Below are 21,747 nucleotides of genomic sequence, written 5' to 3'. Positions count from 1 at the left end.
CGTGTCGAAAACTAAAACACAAATAGGCATGGCAAAATAGGGCGGTGAGGCGGGGCGAGGCCCCGACCCGACAGGACATCTTTGCCCCAGTAAAAACAGGGTGGGGTGGTGCCTTGAAAACTTTTTTTTTTTCTATACTCTAACCCAATTCTCTCATGCTACTTATATACATAGTACGTAAAATTGACATTTTATATGTGGTTTAGAATATCCTTAATTCTATATAAACTAGAAAGAATTATAAATATTGAAAAATATGTTTTATATAATTCATCCTTATTCTTGTATTTATTTTGCAAATTTTAAAATAAAAAAAACAAAATATAATATTTGATGGTGTAGTTGATACGAAATGTAAAATATAAAGATTACAATAAAAAATAATATTTAGGCTTAGGGAAAATTCTAAAATTATAATTTAATGTTTTTAAAAAAAAAAGTTAAATGGGGCAAATGGGGCGGGGCAGACCCGCCCTGCTCCAAGAAACTAATCGGGGCGAGGCAAAGTGTTTGCGAGGCGGCGCGTAAGCGGGGTGTTAGGGTCATTTTAGGTGTGTTTTAGGGATCGTTTTAGGTTGTGTTTTTAGTTATTTAGGATTGGTTAGTGCAGATTTACGCTTGTTTTCTTTTTGTTTCAGGTTTTAATGGTCAAGTGCATACTATGGCATGAGATGAGAAGAAACATGTTAAAAATGATGAATAAGATGGATTTAGTGTTGATTATGGAGTTTCAAGACATCATGTGTGGAAGATACTACATTAAAGAGGCTCAGCACACGTCGTTTATGATCTATAACGCAAGTCTGAGACTTTATGCCACATTTTGACAAGGATTTAATCACTTTTTGGAAACACATCTAGAAATAGAAGTTGTAGATATTTCTCTTAGCTTTCCACAGCTTTTTGAATCATTCAATTCGGAGTTATATTGAAGGAGTTATGATCAAAATACGATGAGCTGACGCTGCAAGCTGTTCAAAACGAGTTAGTTTTATTCTGTGCAAAGTAGCGCCCCGCGCTGCCGAGAAACAGAGAGCATATTCTGATGCGGGTTATAGCGCCTAGGCGCTACATTTCAGCGCCCCAGCGCCATCAATTTTCCAGAAACGTGTTTTGAGACTTATTTATAGCGCCTCAGCGCTATCCCGTAGCGCCCCAGCGCTAAGGTCCGTACGGAAACACAATTTAGGGGAATTTTCAGGGGTAATCTTGTCTTTTCATGCAAAAATGAATTAGGGTCTATGAAAGCTTCTTTATTGACGTTTTTAGAGGGGGCATATCAGATCAAGCAAGGGGGGCTAGAGAAGAAACAACAAGAAAACTCAGAGTTCTTTTTCTTTATCTTTTGATTCTATGTTTATGTTTTATTTAGTCATGTTTATGAACTAAATTTCTGTTTAGGTTTTCTAATTGACTCTCTTGAAACTCTATTATGATTTAATGCATTTATCTATTTCTTCTTCATCTAAAATCTATTCAATTTGTGTTTATTGTGTATGTAATTGACTCGCATCTTTTACATATGATTTACGAATTTGAATCAAAATCTGAAAAGCGAGATTTGAATATGCTAAAATTGAATAGACATAGATTTCAATTTAGAACGAGAGTATCAAATTGGTTTATGTGATTGAGGGTTGTATTCATTGCTTCCTATTGTTTGAATTGACCATAGAAATATAGGGAATTCACACTAGGTCGAGTTTTCTATTTCTTAGCTCGAATAGTTAACACTTTTGCAAACCTATCATTTCAATGAGAAGAGTTTCAGTAGTAATTGCATTAAAGATTAATAGAGTGGATAGTAGAGAAGATTAGGATTCCTAATTGTTTTACAGTGAATTCAATCCAAGGTTTTGTTATTATTTGTTATTTTATTTTTATTATTGTTTCTGAATATTATAGTTTCTTTTGCTATGTCTAAAAGAATCAAGAATTCTAATTGATCAAATAGAAAGAGAAATTAATTGACTGGTGTTAACCGAGATTTTCGGCAACTATATTAATGAATGATATTTACTAGTAATAATAACGAAAATGGAAGATCGACACGAGGTTTTTACGTGGTTGGGGCGTTAACTAGCCTTAGTCCACGAGTTCATATATTAGAGCTAGAAGAAGCTTTTACAATGGAGTTTTCTAATTATATCTGAACAAAGTTTCTGCCTTCTCCCTCTCCCCTTTTACATTGTTCTACAGCTTATATTTATAAGCTGAGGGGGACACCGGGTCTGGGCCGGATCCGACCTGGGCCCATCAGAGGAAAGTGCACCAGGGGCCTTTCTAGCGGAGGCCCAATATAAAAAGGTATACAATACACAAAATTCAAACCAGCTAAGGCCCAATTAGTTGATCTGTGACACAAGCCTTCGCCCGACAAAACGACGCTTTGGCTCTGACCACTTCGAGTCACGAGGCCGATTCAGGAGACAAGACCGGTCAGGGTACTTGGCTGCGCAGTCCTGACACACCAGTGGGCAATCCCGAGGCGACCTTTTCTGCAGGCGAAAAGTGGGGGACAATGCCCACGCGAAATGAGGCGGTTTAAGGATTCTGGACGCCTGGCCCTTCAACTGGGGAGGAGGTGATCCAGGTCCGTTTACCATCGGCCCGCTCCGTTTACCTCGGGCCCGGACCATACCATGCTTCGGGATAGAGACGCATAGGCCGCGACGGTCCGGGCGCTTTGGACATCGCCGGGACCGTTCAAGGTGACGACGAACCCGGAGGTACGTCCCGGACCCCTCCAGATGGGCCCAGTCTAGAGTCCCCGGTCCGTACCAATTCCCTTGGGCGATACTCAGATCAAGGGACCTTGGGCTAGGCCCATATGCCGAGTCGGACCTCTGACCGTGGGCCAGGGCGAAGGCCCAAAGCCCTTCCAGGAAATGGGGATAACAACTGGTAATTGAGAATTCAGCCCTTGAGGACGATACTTGGTTTTTACCATATTATTACAAATTGTGATTGTGTGCACTTGCATAGCTTAAAAATTCGCAACACGGGGCGGGACAGACCCACTCCATTTACATGCCTAAACACAAACTTGACCTGGTTATAAACGGGTTGACCTGACACGACCCATGTAGCCCATTTATTTAAAGTTCGTATTAAAATTTGGGTCAATCTATTAACCAATTAACATGTTTATGACACATTTAATATATTTATAACATATTTATGACTCATTTAACAGGTTTAATACAAACAAATTAACATATTTTCAAATTATGTGCCTATTTTAAATACAAAAATATGATAAATAAAAATGTGTAATTTTAAATAGGTCATTAACATGTTAATTTTGTGTTAAGCATGTCAATTCGAACCCAATCCTTTTATTAAAAGGGTTAGACATGTCAATCTAAAAATGACCCAAACTCGTTTAAGATAAACAAAAACTGGTTAACTTCGTGCTGGTTTCGAGTCGTGTTATCGTGTCTGACCTGTTTTGTCGCACGAAACACTAACTCATTAAATAACGCTAACCCACTAATATTTCTCTAACACTAACCCATTAAGTAGTTATAAAAAGTTACCTTAAATACAAATATGTACATGAGAAAGACTTTTATGCACTTAGCACATACAAAGGTAAAATTAATGATGATTTGGAATTTATTTTAATTTTTTAAAATCTTATACATTTTTTTAAAATTAAAATTAAAAGATATATAATTTTAAGTTTTAATGTAATTTAAATTAAAAAAATACTTATTTTCCCTTATATCTAGTTACATAAATATATAAATAAAATTAATAATTATTATGAATTTATGTTTTCTTAAAAAAAATAAACATTTTTTAGTAAATTAAAATTAAAAATATATAATCTTAAGTTTTAATCTAATTTAAATAAAAAAATACTTAATCCCTTATATATAGTTATATATATTTATAAACTTTCATTTAAATTCAAAAAAAGTTGTTTATATGTTCTATAAAGAAAATATATATTTGCAGTTTTTGAAAGTATATATTAAATCAAATAGCAGTTTTTTTTTTTTCAATTTAAAATTTTCACTGTATAGTTTTCCACAATCTTGCAAATTACATTTTTATACTCTGAATTTTCTGAGTTATATATTAGTTAGTAGGAAGCAAAAAAATCATAGAAGAAAATGAAAAGAGTATTATGTTTGTGGTGAAATTTAAAAAATAAAATATCCTAACACGGTGTATTAACTAAAAATAAAATTTATATTATTAAGTAATTATAAATAACTTATTTAATATATATATGTATATATATATATATAAAGTACTTATTTATTAATAGAAAACACATAACTGTTTTTGGAAAAAAAAATTAATAAAAACAACAGATTAAATAGATTTTCTTATGAATTAAATTAGACCTAAAAACTTATTTTTACATCATCACTACTTGTTATATAAGTAACAATATAAGAGAAAAAGATGTACTGTTTTTTTTTTTTTTTTTTTTTTTATGAAAGGAAAAGAATTACTGATTTACATTACATTACATTAATTAGATTTAAACTTTGAATTACATATTTTTTATTTAAAAGAAAAATGCATAAGATTTTTAACAAAGTAATTGATTTTATTTTATATGTTGAAGAGTGCAAAAGTAGATGACCGCTTTTTTCTCTATATATATTTGAATTTAAGATAAGCTTTTTTAATAATATAAGTATGTTTTGTAAAAATTTTGTTTTTGAGTTTTTTAAACACAAAATAGGAATATTATTTTTATTTTTAAAAAATAAAAATATGTTTAGTAACTATTTTTGTTTTTTGTTTTTAAAAACAAAAAAATAATAAATGCCTTTGATTATTTTTTTATTTTTGTTTAACAATATAAAATGAGGTGTTGATTTGAAGAAGAGAAGAAAAAAAAACAGAAAGTAAAAAACGGTTTAAAAAAATTTTGAAGTGAAAAAATTCGATTTTTAAAATTTAATAAATTTTAATTCAATTTTAAAAAAATAATAAATAAAAATAGAGTTTCCAAACACTATTTTATATTTAATTGTCAAATTTTTAATTAACTAAATGAAAAACTATTTTTTAAATGTTAACAACACAACACCATAAATATTATAATTATTTAATGGGTTAGCGTGGGATAACTTGTAGTTCCAAACAACACTCAAGTAAAATTTAAGTTTAGAATAGGTGTCAATCAAATAATGGATGTACATGAATTTTGGGACAGAGGATTTCACTCCAAAGATAATATTTGTAGCCTTAGGCCATCTCCAACCCATTACCCCATTATGGTGTTGCACCAACACCAAAACTAAAGAATCTTAACACAATATTTTTTTTCCATTCCAATCACAACACCAAAAATTACACCAAAAAATATATTATTTATTATTATATTATTTTTTAATAAAAATATAATATTCTTTTTATTATTTTATCATTTATTTATTTAATTAATCAATTAAGTAAAAATGTCATTATTAATTACATGAAACTTATTTCATAAATATTAAAACTTGAAAATTATAATAACACATTACATTTTCCTATTTAAATATTACACTACTAAAATAAAATATATTCAATTAACCCTAAAACATAACACACTCTTGAAATATTAATTAAATTAAACTAATTTTCCGATACTATATTCGTCCCACAAGTGTTCAATTAATGCATTTCGAAGTGCAATGTGAGCATCTTTATCTTTGATTTTTCTATGTCGAGCTAGAAATTCTTGAAATCGAGCATCGTCATTACCCACCATCTCAACTTCTGGATCTGGCACTTCGAACCGTTCTTCAATGGGTGCATTAAAGTCACGTTCATCTTCTATTATCATATTATGCATAATAATACATGAAGTCATTATATCATGTAATATCCTCTTATTCCATAGACGCGATGGTCCTGCCACAATGGCAAATCTTGATTGTAATACTCCAAACGCACGTTCTACATCTTTTCTACATGCTTCTTGTTTTCGAGCAAAAAATTGTTTCTTCGGGTCACGTGGCTCACGAATGGTTTGAACGATAGTAGACCATTTTGGATATATACCGTCAGCTAAATAATAACCCATATTATACTCTTTCCCTTTAATGACATAATTAGCGGGTGGAGAAACACCCGCAGCAAGATCAGCAAAAAGATGGGACGCCTCCAACACGTTAATATCATTGTTAGATCCAGGTAGACCAAAATATGCATGCCATATCCAAAGATCATAGTCAGCTACAGCTTCAAGAATAATAGTCGGAGATCCACTACGACCAGCGTATTGTCCTCCCCAAGCCGTAGGACAATTTTTCCATTTCCAATGCATACAATCTAAACTACCCAACATTCCTGGAAAACCTCGACTTTCACCAATGTGTAGTAGCCTTGCAACATCATCAGCGTTAGGTGATCGGAGATAGCGGGCTCCAAAGACCTCGACAACAGCACGACAAAATCGTTTCAAACTTTCCAAAGCAGTAGATTCTCCTATTTTGATGTACTCGTCGGTAGCATCTGCCGGTACACCATATGCCAACATTCGAAATACGGCTGTTACTTTTTGTAGATCCGATAACCCAAGCTTACAGAGTCCATCTCTTCGTTGGACGAAGTAATTGTCATGCCTTTGTACAACATCATAAATATGAAAGAATAAAGCACGACCCATTCGGAATCTTCGGCGAAACATCGAGGCAGAAAATCGAGGGTTCTCTGCAAAATAGTCGTTGAAGAGATTGCGATAAGCATTTTCTCGGTCACGGTTGACTACTATATGACCAGGAATTGAGCCCCTGTGTGACCCTTCGTTATTTTGATGTTGAGCGATGCAAAAATTGTTGTTAGCAGTAATTTGACATACCACTTGTTTTTCTAGATCATCATAATAATCATCATCATCTGAAGAAGAAGAAGACGATGCCAAATAAGATGAACTACCATAATGAGAATTCATCTTTAGTCGTATGTGTAGTTGGTCTACATTAAGCCAATGTTTTATAGTGTAGATATTCACTATCTTCAGATTTCAAATTATTTTGTCTTAAGAAAAGATACTCATAACATTGTATTGTCACATCGTATTTTGTCTTCAGATTTCAAATTATTTTGTCTTAAGAAAAGATACCCGTAGCATTGTATTGTCACATCATATTTTGTCTTCAGATTTCAAATTATTTTGTCTTAAGAAAAGATACCCGTAGCATTGTATTGTCACATCATATTTTGTCTTCAGAAAAGATACCCGTAGCATTGTATTGTCACATCGTATTTTGTCTTCAGATTTCAAATTATTTTGTCTTAAGAAAAGATACTCGTAGCATTGTATTGTCACATCATATTTTGTCTTCAGAAAAGATACCCGTAGCATTGTATTGTCACATCATATTTTGTCTTCAGAAAAGATACCCGTAGCATTGTATTGTCACATCGTATTTTGTCTTCAGATTTCAAATTATTTTGTCTTAAGAAAAGATATCCGTAGCATTGTATTGTCACATCATATTTTGTCTTCAGATTTCAAATTATTTTGTCTTAAGAAAAGATACCCGTAGCATTGTATTGTCACATCATATTTTGTCTTCAGAAAAGATACCCGTAGCATTGTATTGTCACATCGTATTTTGTCTTCAGATTTCAAATTATTTTGTCTTAAGAAATCTACCTTCAACATCCCTATATAATGACATATTTTTCACATAAGATGACCACACCTCTTCAACATAGTTCTAAACCAACTTCTTTCTCTTTCAAAATGACTTCAATTCGAACTTCTTCATACTCAATTGAAGAAGATGTGCACTTGTGTCATGTGTATCTTGACATTTCTCAAAATCCAATCATAGGAATTAACCAATCCAGAGATCAGATGTGGGCAAGAGTTGAATTAGCATATCACTCTGGGCAGTTTAGTAGTCAACCTCGACCGAGAAGATCTTTGCAAACTCGAATGACGACCATTCTTGCGGCAATTTCAAAATTGAGGGGATGCGCCAACCAAATTGAAAATAAAAATCCAAGTGGTGCTTCTCAAGAAGATATTGTGAGTATATATTGTTATAGTTTATTTTTAGTTAGTAACTTATTTTTAATTTTATTGACAATATTTATTTATTATTCAATAGTTAAATCAAGCGAAGATGCTATTAGCACAAGATCCAAAGTACATAAGAGGGTTCAAATTTGCTCATGTGTGGTCTATTCTTAAAGATTGTGAGAAATTTACAAATGACAACACCAATTCACCAGCTAGATTCCAACAACAACGTCGTAGTTTCAATTCCCCCCAATCTTGTTCTTCTGGCTTCGAATCACCGACATCAGCACCCACCGGTATGAGTTCATTTGATCTTAATATGAATGAGGAGGAAGTTCCTATTAATTTATCTAAAAGACCTATCGGTGTGAAAAAAGCAAAAGGAAAACAAAAAAGTGATGAACAATTTAAGAAATTAATGGAACAAAGTCAAAAACTTGTTAACGTTATAGAAAATGGTAACTTTGAAAGAAATGAACTTCTGAGACAAAAGGTTGATGTGGCTAGAATGAGAGAAGAGAATAAAATTTTATTTATGGATATGAATTCTATATCCGATCCAGAGTTTCGCCAATTTATTCAAAGCGAAAGGAGAAAAATTTATAGATCAAGAGCACAAACATCCGAACATGGAGAACAAGGAGAAGGATCTCAATATCAGGGATCTCAATATCGAGCATCTCAGTTCCAAAGATCTCAATATGAAGAAGAACACAGAGAAGGAGCTGAAGATGAACATCAACGATCTCAAAATCCTTCACAAGATTATAGTCAATATTATGACTATCTTGGCGGAACTGAGAATAATTTTTAAAATGATTAGAAGTATGTCTTAGTTTGTCTTGTGTTCTATATATATATATTTATATTGTTTTCCATTTTATGTTTGGTGTATTTGATTTTAATATTAGAATGTAAGTTTGAAATATTTTAATTATCTTTTGTATATTTAATCAATTTCAATGTTAATTTTATTTTCTTATAGTGTAGAGTAAGAATTTTCACACAAATTAAAATAAATTATATAAAAAATTAATTATGAAATATTTGAAATTTTATTTAAAAAATTAAATTATATGTGTATTTATAATTTAAAAAACCCAACATAAAATATAAACCCAAATAATACTCACATGTTTATATATATAAATATATATATATGATATAAATATGTTTATTTTAATAAAAAATATATATATATACCGTGTGAACAGTGCACGGCATATATGCCGTGTCACTATTCATCAACTGGTAAATGCATATACATTTGGAGTTGGGTTGGAGAGAGATTTTTACTCTCCACGGCATATATTGCCGTAATGGAGTGGGATTGGAGATGGCCTTAGGCCATCTCCAACCTATGCATCAAAATCATCCTCAACTTCAAAAATGTCAAATTTCCTTCTCTAACCTACTACTAACTTTATCTTTATTTTGATGTTATTTCTATTAATTTGATGCAAGAGATAAAATTATCCATATATCACTTTGTACAATTAATAATTACATATGTATCATTTATTAAATATATTAATTTAATTAATATTTTATTAATTTTTGTTAGTTTTTAATTTTTAAAATATACACCAACAATAAATAAAAATTATATAACACAAAAATTAATTTATTTTTAGGAATACAATAATATTAAAAATATAAATTTTAAACCCGAAATGAAATCAACAATAATTAAAAACAACAACAACAAATACAACCAACATAAGCTAGAATAATTATTTAATAATCTGGGAGAGCATTTGGAGTTCTTCGTTATTATATCATGTAACACATGATAATAAAAGATACACATGATATTAATGCACCAAATAATGAATGGAAGCATTAGTACCAAATGTTGAATGTGGTCGATGAGAATACCAAATGTGAAGAATTTTTTAATCAATACAAACAGATCAAAGATAAAGAAGCTCACATTGCACTTTCAAACACACTAGTTGATCATTTGTGGAACAAATTCACTAATTTAAAAAATTAGTGCATAATTATTATTTGTACTTTTTCGTTTATTTATATTAAGTGTAATGTTTAATTTTCATAATGTGGTAATTTAAGTTAAGTTCATTAATAGCTTTTTATCTTTTTTTTTATTGATATAAAATCATTACTTAATTATATATTAATAAGTTAAATTATTTATTGATAATTATAAAAATGAATATTCTTTTTTTAAGTACAAGTTGAAGTAAAATATGAAGTAGTGATTGAAGATGAAATAGTAATCTGAAGTGCAAAATGTGAAGAAATGAAGTTAAAGTAGATTTAAAATAAAGTAAAGGTTGGAGATGACCTTAGAACACTGTTATTAGATGCTTCCTAATAGATAATTCTTACGATGTTTGAAGAAACAAGTTAAAAACACATTCTCTCTCTAGATAAATTGATTTTTCCGTCAGATGATGTAATTTGATTTTTCATTTTAAAGATTCTCTAAAATTTACCATTCTCTCTCTAGATATAGAGAAGGGTTTAGAGCTCATTCAAAAAAAAAAAATTAATGTTTTATACTTTTACTTTTGTTTTTGTCCTTTAAATATTTTTTAATTAATATTTAGTATTTTTTTTATTTAAATGAATAAATAGTATTTAAAAGTATAATATTTAAATAATGTAAATAAAAATATAAAGAAATTGATGTATGAAAATGTAGGAAGTGATGTAAAAATTTGATGGAAAATATAAAAAAGTGGGATTTTTGTGATGTATTTTAAAAGATAAATTAGAGAAGCTAATGTGAGCCTTAGTTTAGCACAATATTTTCCTTGTAAATAAATTTTTATTTATTTATTATTTTTATAGGCCGAAAAAGGGGGTCTGTGTTACACGTTCATGGACTGGCTACTATTGGTTCTCACGAATCAATCAATAGCCAATTATTTTAACAGATTGAGAATTGATTCTTTCTATATACTTGCCTAATTGATTACTTTTCATGCCCGGATAACAGCTCCAATTTGATTGTGCAAACCACTCTTATCGTTATATACACTTGAAGAAATGAACAAAAAAATTGAAGCCTGACATTTTTGTTTTAACCTATTCTTTGTTTTTCTACAGCTTGAAAGTTTTAACTTGTAAATCATTTATTTGTGCTAATTTTCTCATTTTCATTTTCTATCTTACTATTTTTATCTTCATCAGCTCTGTAAGATATTTTTTTTACTGATGTGTTATTTAACCTCCTGATGAAGTGAATGTACTCTGTATTATTACAATGACATTGATTGAAAGGAAATGAGAACTAAAAAGCAAAAACATTTGATAAATTTTGAAAATTATTGTCTTTGTTGAATTTGTAAAGACTGAATTGAGTAAATACATTCAATAAACTTTGATAAATTGTATTACTTTTCTTTTAATTAAATTTCTACTTGTGGATTAGTTAAGTGTATTTTTTATTTGGAGAAATGTAAAGGAAGTATTGAGATCAACATGAGAATGGACAATCTTGAATCTTGTGTCTTTAGGGGGAAAACATTAATTATAATATTAAAAAATAAGACTTGAATGTGGTAAAATATTATAAATTCTATATAAAAAAAATCGCTTATTTTTTTTCCACACAATTTTTTTTTTCATTAAAATCCTAAGATCTAAACAAAACAAAGCTTAAAACTATTTCTTTTATTACATCTTTTGTTTCAGTTAGATACTAGTAGCTATGAATAAAACAAAACCTAAAACTATTTCTTTTATTACATTTTTTGTTTCAGTTAGATACTAAAAGATATAATTTAGGTACTAAAACGACACATTTTTTTGCGCTCCATTTTCCATTTGCTATTGTGATTGGTACAATGTTCAACTATAAAGGTTACTTGGGGCACTGATGGTAATAATGACCAAATTATATATTTTATCCCCTTCTTTTCAATTAAAATACTGTGAACGCATAACACTGCCAAATTATAATGATTGTGGTTAGTGGTTTCTTTTTTGCCAAAAAATACTTCTTCGTAAACTAATTAGAAAATGTTTGACACACAGGGGCAGATCTCCTACAAGAAATTGTCCATTTAACAAGTTAGTCCTAAACCACTTAGCTATAGAGCCAGATTTCAAATTATAGCATTTAGGAATATAGTAAACCTTACAATAATTAAAAAATCTAACACAATTTAAAGCCTCAAACAAATATGGTTCAATGACCAAACCGGAGAGTCCCCTTCTTCATTCAGAAAATCCACAAGGAGCTTGCGGTCACTAACAATTTACAATCTAGACAACTACTTGCTTTTTCCTATTTGACAAGCTTGGATTAGAGATTTTGTTTCTGCTTCAAGAGCACTTGAGGCCATAAATGAATGGGCATAAATCAATGGATCCCCCCAAGCGGGCGATTCAAACAAAATGATTCATGAGCCAGCCAAATTGTTTCCGTAGGAAGCATTCACAAAACCTGTATCCATGTTCCTGATATTTGGTTTCTATCTTTGACAATGACCTTTGCTTGTGCCATCTTCACTGTGATCATTCTCCAGAGATGATTGAAACTCCTGAAAAATCAGATAGAGCTTTTGCAATCACTTTGTATATGTCAAAAGACCCTCCATTAAAATAGATATCATTCCCTACTGACCAAATATTCTTAAAAACACAAGCTGCAAAAGGCAAAATTCCTATGAAATTAGCTCTAGAATCTTGCTCAGTTAACCATTCAATTAATTTTAGACCTAAATCTGCATCTACTGCATCACTTCTAATGCCCCAAGGAGAAGCTAACCAAATAGCTCTAGTTGCAAGACAATTATTGAAGAAATGAATAATTGATTCCTCAACATTATTGCATAAGATGCAACAGACTTTTACTAAGCTAGAATGTAGAAAACTTAGCTTTGCAACAGATGGCAGAGCATCATTTGCTATGCACCACATCAGTAATTTGTGTCTCTCAATAGATTTGCAAGACCACAACTTGTTCTACATCTCCACTTTCTCATTGAATCTCAACTCTTGATCCAAATAGTATGCACTCTTTATATTGAACTTGACATTTTTTGTAGCAGTCCAAATACACTTATCCTCCAATGACAATGGAAGAACTTTAATGCTAGCTATCAACAAAGAAATTTGAGGCTGAAAAAGTTAGTTAAGTAGTGACTGATTCCAAATCCGAGTACCTGGAAGCATCAACTCACTCACCATCTTGAATTTGTAAGCTTCTTGTGATAACGCTGCTGGATTCTTATGAAATTGCAGAGAATAATCCTCTAGCTGAGGCACCCACGGATGATACCAAATAGAAATTGAGTTTCCTGATCCAACCTGAAAAAGGCACCCCTTAAGCATCAAGCCTCTAGTATGAATTATAGATCTCCAAATCGAAGAGTTAGAACTAGTATCCCGAGTTTCCCAAAATGATTTATTTCTGCAATATTTAAGCAACAACATCTCCACCCATGGTCTATTAATTTTAGAAGCCACAAACCAAGATGATTTAGCTATGAAAGCTCTATTTGCATCCTCAAATCTTCTGAACCCCAGACCACCACTTGACTTAGGTTGACACAAGTAATCCCAGGATTTGAGTGACAAAAACCTCTCCTTGTCAGTGCCTCCAACCCACCTAAACTTTCACATCATAGAATCCATCGGACGACAAGTTTTTTTGGAAATTTCATAGGCAGCCATGTGTAACTAGGAATAGCCATAGCAACCGATTTGATAAGCGTAGTTCTTCCAGCCCTTGATAACAACCTATTACACCACCCTTCCAATGAAATTCTCAACTTTTCCTTTAAAGAATCAAAGTCTGCACATTTTTGTCTTGACAGAAAGATAGGGCTTCCCAAATAAAGGTCCTCCTTTTTGAGTTCTTTCATCCGCATCTTCTCCAAAAGTCTTTCCCGAGTTCTTCTATTCATGTTTGGAGAAAAAAACATAGAAGATTTACTTAAATTAATCTTTTTCCTAGACCAAGTTTCTTATTTCAAAAAAATTGCTTGTAAATTTTCCCACTCCTTGGGATTTGCTCTACAAAAGAAAAAAAAAAAGTCATCTGCAAACATAAAATGCGACACCACCTCATTGTTTGCATAAATTTTAACCACATGAATCAAATCTCTTCGCTCCACTTGCAACAAAAGTTTAAAAGGAACCTCACTACATAGAAGGAAAAGAAAATGTGACATAGGGTCTCCTTGCCTGAGACCTCTGCTAGGAGTGATTGCTTTGAGAAGGGATCCATTGAGTAAAACAGAGTAAGTAACTGAGGAGACACATAACACAACAAGGTTGACTGCTCTATCATGAAAACCATTCGCAATCAAGGCTCTTCTTAGAAACTCCCATTCAATCCAATCATATGCTTTGCTCATGTCAGTCTTTATCGCCATTAAACCACCACTGCCTCTCTTTCTTTTGATCGAATGCATGACTTGCTGACCCAAAATAGAACATTCCCCAATCCATCTACCAGGAATGAAAACGGCTTGATAGGGACCAACAATTCTATCCATAATCAATCTTAATCTGTTAGACAAAATTTTTGTCAGAGTCTTGTAAGAAAAATTACTTAGGCTAAGTGGCCTGAAATGGTCGAAGGAGAAAGCATCAGAAATCTTCAGAATAAGGCATATAAATGAGTGATTTAAACTTCTAACAAATCTTCCCGAATGAAATACTTCCTGAACAAAATCAATAATCGAAGGCCCAACCACTCTCCAATTCTGTTTGTAGAAAGCACCAATCATCCCATTAGGACCCGTGGCACTATCTGTGTTAATGCTCCAAACAACTTCCTTTATACATTCCTAGGAAGGGATTTCCATCAGTAGTATATTCTCCTCAAAAGACACCTTATCTTCAAATAGAGTATCAGGGTCATCTGAAATGACAAGATTAGTGGAGGAAAATAAGTTATGAAAATTTGAGTTGAAGTACTCTCTTATCTCCTTTCTAGACGACAACTAGCTACCATCCAAGTCTTTAACATTCCATATGAGAATTCTCTTTCTACGAACAACAGTGGAAGCGTGAAGAAATTTGAGTTACGATCCCCATGGTTAGTGGTTACGCACTCAAATTCCTTCATATCTCTTTCTCTGTCTCTCTATCAGACTTAAAAAAAAAATATTGTTCCACCAACAAGGCCCATAATTCACGTGGTTCAAAAGGCAATGTCATGACTCTCCTTAATCGAACCCAATAAGTGACAATCATAATGATTTAATAATGGTACTCTTCTTATGAATCAAGCAAAGCAACCCAAAGGTCATTCAATGGTTGTGCTTTAAATTTTGTTGACTTCTTAATATTTTTTTGCTTCCTTTACTTGGTGAAATGACATTGAAAGCATTTTCATAAACACTACACTCAACTCAAAGTAAGAGGCACTCATTATTAGTGACCATTGGCTCCTTGCATTTATTCCAAGAGAAAAATTCTTCTTTCTAGCTGATGATAGATTCTAAAATAATATGATGACAAAAACAAGACATTAACATGTCTGTAAGGACCGTCAGACACCATCTATTTCCCCATTGGTATGATATTGTCCGCTTTGGGCCTTTTGGGAAGGTGCCCAAAAACAAATCCGTGAGGGCTTAGGCCCAAAGCGGACAATATCATACCAATGGGGAAATAGATGGTGTCTGACGGTCCTTACAAGTGGTATCAGAGCCGGATTCCAAAATTAGCCATGTGAATGTATCCTCGGATTGCCAAACAAAGGAGGTGAAGCTTGCTACTAGAGCCATCAAAGGTTCAGATCTGATTCGAAGGGATTTCGAATTTAGCTGGTGAAGGGATTCATCTAGCTTACTCAAGGGGATCTTGAGTGTTGGACCTGAGGGATTCAGGTTTAGATCTGTAATCGTCTGAGGGGAGGCAAAGTGGTCCTTTGTTTGAGGGGAGGATTGTTGGGTGTACAACCAAAGTCCCACATTGGCTAGAAATGGGAAGGATCTTGGGTATAAAAGGATGGACACTATTTCCATTGGAATGAGGCCTTTTGGGAAGGTGCCCAAAAACAAATCCGTGAGGGCTTAGGCCCAAAGCGGACAATATCATACCAATGGGGAAATAGATGGTGTCTGACGGTCCTTATAAACTCCATTTTTGTTGTCCAGAATAAATATATATACCAAATGCCAACACTTGGTATCTTCAATTTTACAATGAAATTGTCACATTATAGTGTGTTGTTGTTAGTTCTATTTATGTCCAACCCTTAAACGTTTTTTCATTAGAAAAAAGAGAGTCCTATCATGTTTTCTGTTTTATTTACCAAGTTATATATGCGGGGAATATATCATATAAATCATTTTTTTTAAAAAAAATTATCTTTATGAAATTTTTTGCGAATATATCAATTGATAAACTAAAAAATCTGTTATTTTTGTTTATTATGAGTTATATTTTCTCAATGCCTATATTTATACTCATAAATTTAGGTATTAAAGTGTAACTTTAAAAATAATTTGGGTATTATCGCCACCTATATTCATAAATTTTTTAAATACTATAAAAATCATTTTAAAATTAAAAAACCTTAAATGACTATTAAAAAATAATTAATAAAACTAAAATTTACAAATTAAAAAAAACTCAAATTAAAATTGAAACTTAAAATCATCCAAAAATTCGTATTATTAATTAGTTTTTAATAATATTTTATATTTTTTTAAATTTAAAATGATTTTCATAATATTTAAAAGAATTTAGTCTAAAATCATCCAAAAATTCATATGCGCCACGTGGATACTTCACGAGCAGTTAACGGTGAGTACTAACGCTAGCAACAAAATTGTAGATTTAGGTATTACCGCCAAAAAATTGGGTATTAAACTGTAACTTTTGAAAAGATGTAGGTATTATCGCTATCAATTAGACTAATAAAAATGTGTCACGTGGATACTTAACAGACAGTTAACAATTGCACCAAAATTGTAAATTTAAGTATTATTACCACCAAAAAAAGATTTGGGTATTAAAGTGTAACTTTTGAAAATTTTGGGTATTATAGCCGCCAATATTCCTTAAAAATATTAGGGATTGTAGCTGCTATTTACTGTATTTATTATTGAGAAATGTTGGATGCATTTTATTTTAGGATATTTACAGCATAAATACCTAGACTTTTTTCATTGTAAAAATACCCATTGTTACATTTCTCGTGCATTCGTTACCACTTGTCTGTTAACTACTGGCGTGGCTCATTATGTTGACAGATGTCACTACGTTATATTTTCTAAAATTTTAATAATTTATATATTATTTAAAATAATAATTAAAAAATAAATTTTATTATAAAAATTAATTTAAAAACAATCAAATAAAATTAAACCCTTAAATATCTTTACCAGTAATAATTAAACCCCAACATTTAATACAACTCGATCAAGAATATGAACGTAGAACCCAGAATCCATCACCCCTCCTCATCAATAATAACAATCAATCTCTTAACCCTTATCCCAAGTTCAAATTAACACAAATCACAAACAAAGATTCAAAAGCCTAATACCCATAATATAAAGAACAACACCTGAAATCAAGAATAAAAAAGAGGCTCACCGACTTTGCAGTCCCAGCCCTGATCTCGAAACCCTCCGCCAAACCCCCAGCAATGGCTCCTATGCGCCTTGAAGTCATCGTGCCTCGGTAGAAGTCTCGCTGCCACCCATCGAAATCGCCAAGCCCCTCCATATGTTGGGGATGCCATGGACATCGACAAGGAGAAGAAAAAGCACGGGATATCTGATTTCGATGGGGTTTGTGGGCAGGAAGTCAACCATATTTTTTTTATTAAGGAAGAAAAAGAAGTTGAAAAAAAAACTAGAAGAAGAATGAAAAGAAAGAGAAGATGAGGATGTATCGGGGAAGGAGAGAGAGAAAAATTTTAAAATTTTATTTATTTTTATTAATTTTATTTGTTTATTTTTAATTATTTTTTATTTGTAAAACCAATTAATAAGAGTTTTTTTAAAATCATATAACATGAACAACTAATATAATGACACCTATCAACGTAACGAGCCTAGTCATTAATTATTGGGGTTGGTGGTAACAGATGCAAGAGAAATGTAACATTGAATAGTTTTACCATAAAAAAAAATATGGATATATAAGTGTATAAATACGAAAACATAATATATTTATGCCGTAGATATCCCTTTTATTTTTCATTCTCTTTTAAAAGAAATTACATATAGTATCTAGTTTTAGTTTGTCCCTTCTATTTTTACTCAAAATTTTAAAGTTGTTAATTAATACCCACTTTTCTTATCACAATACCTACTTTAGCCTAAAATCACACATTCATAAATGTAAACCGCAAGCCTAAAAATGTAAACCAATGGTATTTTAGTTACTCTGTCGCTAATTGTCGGTATTAATTATAAAAATAAAATATGTGGCTATTTATGATTAATGAAGGATAAAAGTGGGTAATTTTCAAAAAAATCTCATTCTTTTACGATCTATTATCACTATAGTATTTGACACATTAACATTGTTAATAATTTATAATATTATTAACATATAAAATATTTGAATACCAATCTATATGTCAAGCATTAAAAGAGCAAAGTATAAAAATAAATATCCTTATGTTGACTAGTTTTTTCGTCAATTAATAAATGAAGAGTTGTTTTGTGTGTGAAATCTCAAGTGAAATATTTACTGAGAATAATGAACCAAAGATAGAAAAATAAATGCAATAATAAATGTAAGAGATACAAGTTTATAGGGGTTCGACCCAAAAAAGATGACCCACGATCATTTTAGTCAGTATTGTTTATAATGAACTTTGAACCTTCAAGAATAGTTACACCGAGTTAGATTATGTTCTTGAGGCAGTTATAACAATGGAGAGTAGGAGCTCTCTCGAAGATGAACAATTACTGACTTAGTGACCAACCCTTCCTGCATTTTGATTTGCAATATTTATAGCTGCAGAGATGGGAAGAGTTGACGATGTCAAGTTGTTTCCCAATATAGCTAATTTCAGGCACACTCGGATGGAGATAAGTTTCTGTCTCTCCAAAAATGGCAACTTGACGTGTCCTATTCACGAAGAGGTTGATGGCACATTTTGGTGCTGAAGAAGGCTCGGGTGGCGAGGGCTACCAGGAAGCAGCGATAGCCATCGACGACAGACGAGGCCACCGACAACCAGCAATGGTCGTTAGCGATGGGAGATTGGCGAGGAGCCCCTCATCCTTGTGAATGATGGCTGAGGGTCGCTTGACTTCGCGCAATGGGAGAGTTAGACTTCTGCAGATGAAGTCCATGTTATCTAAGTGTTGAGGGAATGACGAGAGTCACTCTCCTTGGTGAGTGACAATGTCTTGCCACTTCATTACTTGCTTTGACACATCATCATCTTCGCGGGCCACCACGTGGCAATGCCAAAATTTGGGTATAACACCTTAATACTTGTCCCATTTTGTAATTATGATTGAATATGATTATTTCATAGAATTAGTTTGTATTTAGATTGAGATAAGTATAATACTATCATATATGCTTGATATATTATTGAAATGGATAAAATATAAAATTATTTAAATATCAATATTTTAGTTTAATACATGTGGAATAATTGTTGTTAATTAAAAAAAATATGGGAATTAATAATAATAAAAAGAATTATTAACTTCTTTTTTTTTTTTACATTGAACCCCAACCTTTTACCCATATTCTCACATACTCAACCACCTGAACTAGCCTAAAGGACAAGATTCACTATTATTTTGAGTATAAGATAATTTTTTTTTAAGGATGATAATATAATCTTAGATTCAAATTGGCAACAAACATGTGTTGATATTTTATCCTTATCACTTTAATGTCAAACACACTGTGCACTTCATTCACTATTTACTATTTCGGTGAGACAATATTTTTTATTTTTTGTTACACCTAAATTTCGAGAATGAATAAATGAGTCTTGAAATGTAGGCTCATAAAGCGTAAGTTTGAAAATAATAAGTAGTGGCTGAATACTTGTATAAATATGCATGATTCTTGACCTGTTCTTGTTGACGAGCGAGCACAAATTTAAAAGGTTTGAGCTTAAGGCTCAAGCTTGAAAGAAATAATCTTCTCTGATGCATATGAGTGTTATTCGAACCTTAGTTGTAAGCTCGAAAATATTGGTCTCCGAAGATTGAGTTCGATGAAACCACCAGATGGGGAGGAGGCTGGTTGGAATAACGAGCTCGAGGTCACACCGCGTTTTGCGAAAGCGAGTTATGTTAAATTGTAAAACGATATTATGAGCATTAAATCCATAACTCATATTCAAATCAACATTACATGCTCATATAACAATCTAGGAACACATTTTATTTAGAGCATTGAATTGAATATATAGAGATGAAACATACCTGACATTGAGTCTCAAATGTTCATCCTTGAATATCTCACGATCTATACAAAACAATATTAGAAAACAATGCAAGAGAGAACTTATGGAAAGCAATCCTTACCAAAACCACATACATCTATCTTTACCCAACAACACATATGTTCTATATATATGTCTCGTATGCCTTCTTACCCTAAGGGGTATATTGGGCCTATTGAGCTTATATTATTAGATATGGTGGACTATGGTTTAATGGGCCAACCTATAGTCTTTAGGGTGCTACCATGTGCCTCAATTGCAATTAGATTAATATTAACCATCCCATTATGGTCTTTAACTATTCGTAGGCACTCTAGAAAATGATTGCGATAATTGAATTATGTTTGTAATTATATTAGTCCATATAAAATTCTAACAAGTTAACCTTGCATTCGAGGTCACAACGCGTTTTGCACACAACTGTTAGGAGATCCCTATTCCTTAGAAATTTGATATTAAATTCCTTAGGAGATAACATCATCGCATTGTTATCTGATATTAAATCACAATTATCATGAGATATTATGTATTTAATGTATTTATTTACATTTATTTCATATTTGAATAATTGGTTGTAACTTCCCTGAATCAGGAGAAGATATTCTCCCAACTAGACTTATAAATAGCCTTGTAATTTTCATCTGTATTCATGCACAAATTGATACTGAGAATACTCTGTCGAATTGCTCCGAGAAAGCTTTGAGAGAGTATTAAAATCAATAATATTGACTCGTGAACTACACAAATTTTAATTGTTGAACCACGTAAAAATTATATTGTTATTTTCTTCTTTTTTGAAATTATGTTTAGTGCTCTTCAAATTTAAGTTGACGAAAAACAACGTCAATATTTTTCTAAAAAAAAAAAAAGCAATTTGACTTATTTACATTGATTACTTTAACTTAATCAACCACAGTTAAGTAAATCACTCCACCACGACACTCATAGATTAGTTCTAATCAACTTTTAATTTTAATTTTTTTATGAAGTTTTAATCATACTTTATTTATTTATTATTTTTTTTTTTGGTAAATCAGCTATCTTTGTATTATGCACAACAAATACAATCACCAATCAATTACAACCGCCACCATTAACAACAAACAACTTAATTACATTGAAGAAAACTAACCCATCTTAAATCTTCCTTTCCGATATTTTTGGCCGTACACCAGGAAACTCTATAACCAATTTGGTATTTAACATTCTGAATAATATTCCTAACCATAGGCACCTGAAGCTTCCAAAGAGCTGCATTCCTAGCTCTCCATATGAAGTAAATGCAAGCACAAATAGAGCTTCTGTAAACACTCCTTCTGCAAGCAGAGTGTCTACATCTACGAATCCAATTCATCAACCCAAAGAGATCAAAATTATTTGAACCTATCCC

At 31.8% G+C, this 21,747-nt stretch overlaps 2 protein-coding genes and 1 long non-coding RNA gene across 4 annotated transcripts; 1 reads left to right on the top strand and 2 right to left on the bottom strand.

Moving 5' to 3' along the window:
- Positions 1–5,581: 5,581 nt before the first annotated feature.
- On the bottom strand, positions 5,582–7,192 carry LOC133814033 (uncharacterized). Its single transcript, XM_062247051.1, has 2 exons — positions 6,306–7,192; positions 5,582–6,092 (listed from the first exon to the last, which is right to left on the bottom strand). Exons 1-2 carry the CDS (start codon positions 6,905–6,907, stop codon positions 5,582–5,584), a joined length of 1,113 nt encoding a protein of 370 aa, XP_062103035.1. The 5' UTR covers positions 6,908–7,192.
- Positions 7,193–7,496: 304 nt separating this feature from the next.
- On the top strand, positions 7,497–8,801 carry LOC133815910 (uncharacterized). The gene is made up of 2 exons (XM_062248675.1): positions 7,497–7,993; positions 8,076–8,801. The coding sequence occupies exons 1-2, from the start codon at positions 7,634–7,636 to the stop codon at positions 8,799–8,801; spliced, it is 1,086 nt and encodes a 361-aa protein (XP_062104659.1). The 5' UTR covers positions 7,497–7,633.
- A 3,344-nt stretch (positions 8,802–12,145) lies between these two features.
- Positions 12,146–15,240, bottom strand: LOC133817479 (uncharacterized). 2 transcript variants are annotated; one of them, XR_009885563.1, is made up of 2 exons: positions 13,148–15,240; positions 12,146–13,081 (listed from the first exon to the last, which is right to left on the bottom strand). It is a non-coding gene; the product is annotated as an uncharacterized LOC133817479 (long non-coding RNA). The 2 variants fall into 2 exon arrangements; XR_009885562.1 differs by having other exon boundaries at positions 12,146–13,059.
- Positions 15,241–21,747: the final 6,507 nt, after the last annotated feature.

The sequence above is a fragment of the Humulus lupulus genome, chromosome 2 (assembly GCF_963169125.1).
Source record: "Humulus lupulus chromosome 2, drHumLupu1.1, whole genome shotgun sequence".
Classification (NCBI taxonomy): Eukaryota; Viridiplantae; Streptophyta; class Magnoliopsida; order Rosales; family Cannabaceae; genus Humulus; species Humulus lupulus.
This window is presented reverse-complemented; position numbering and strand designations above follow the sequence as displayed.

Coding starts and splice junctions, on each gene's coding strand:
- LOC133814033 (XM_062247051.1), bottom strand. CDS start 6,907: ATGAATTCTCATTATGGTAGTTCATCTTATTTGGCATCGTCTTCTTCT. Junction 6,093..6,305: donor GGTGAAAGTCGAGGTTTTCC/AGGAATGTTGGG, acceptor TTTTGCTGATCT/TGCTGCGGGTGTTTCTCCAC.
- LOC133815910 (XM_062248675.1), top strand. CDS start 7,634: ATGACATATTTTTCACATAAGATGACCACACCTCTTCAACATAGTTCT. Junction 7,994..8,075: donor GTGCTTCTCAAGAAGATATT/GTGAGTATATAT, acceptor ATTATTCAATAG/TTAAATCAAGCGAAGATGCT.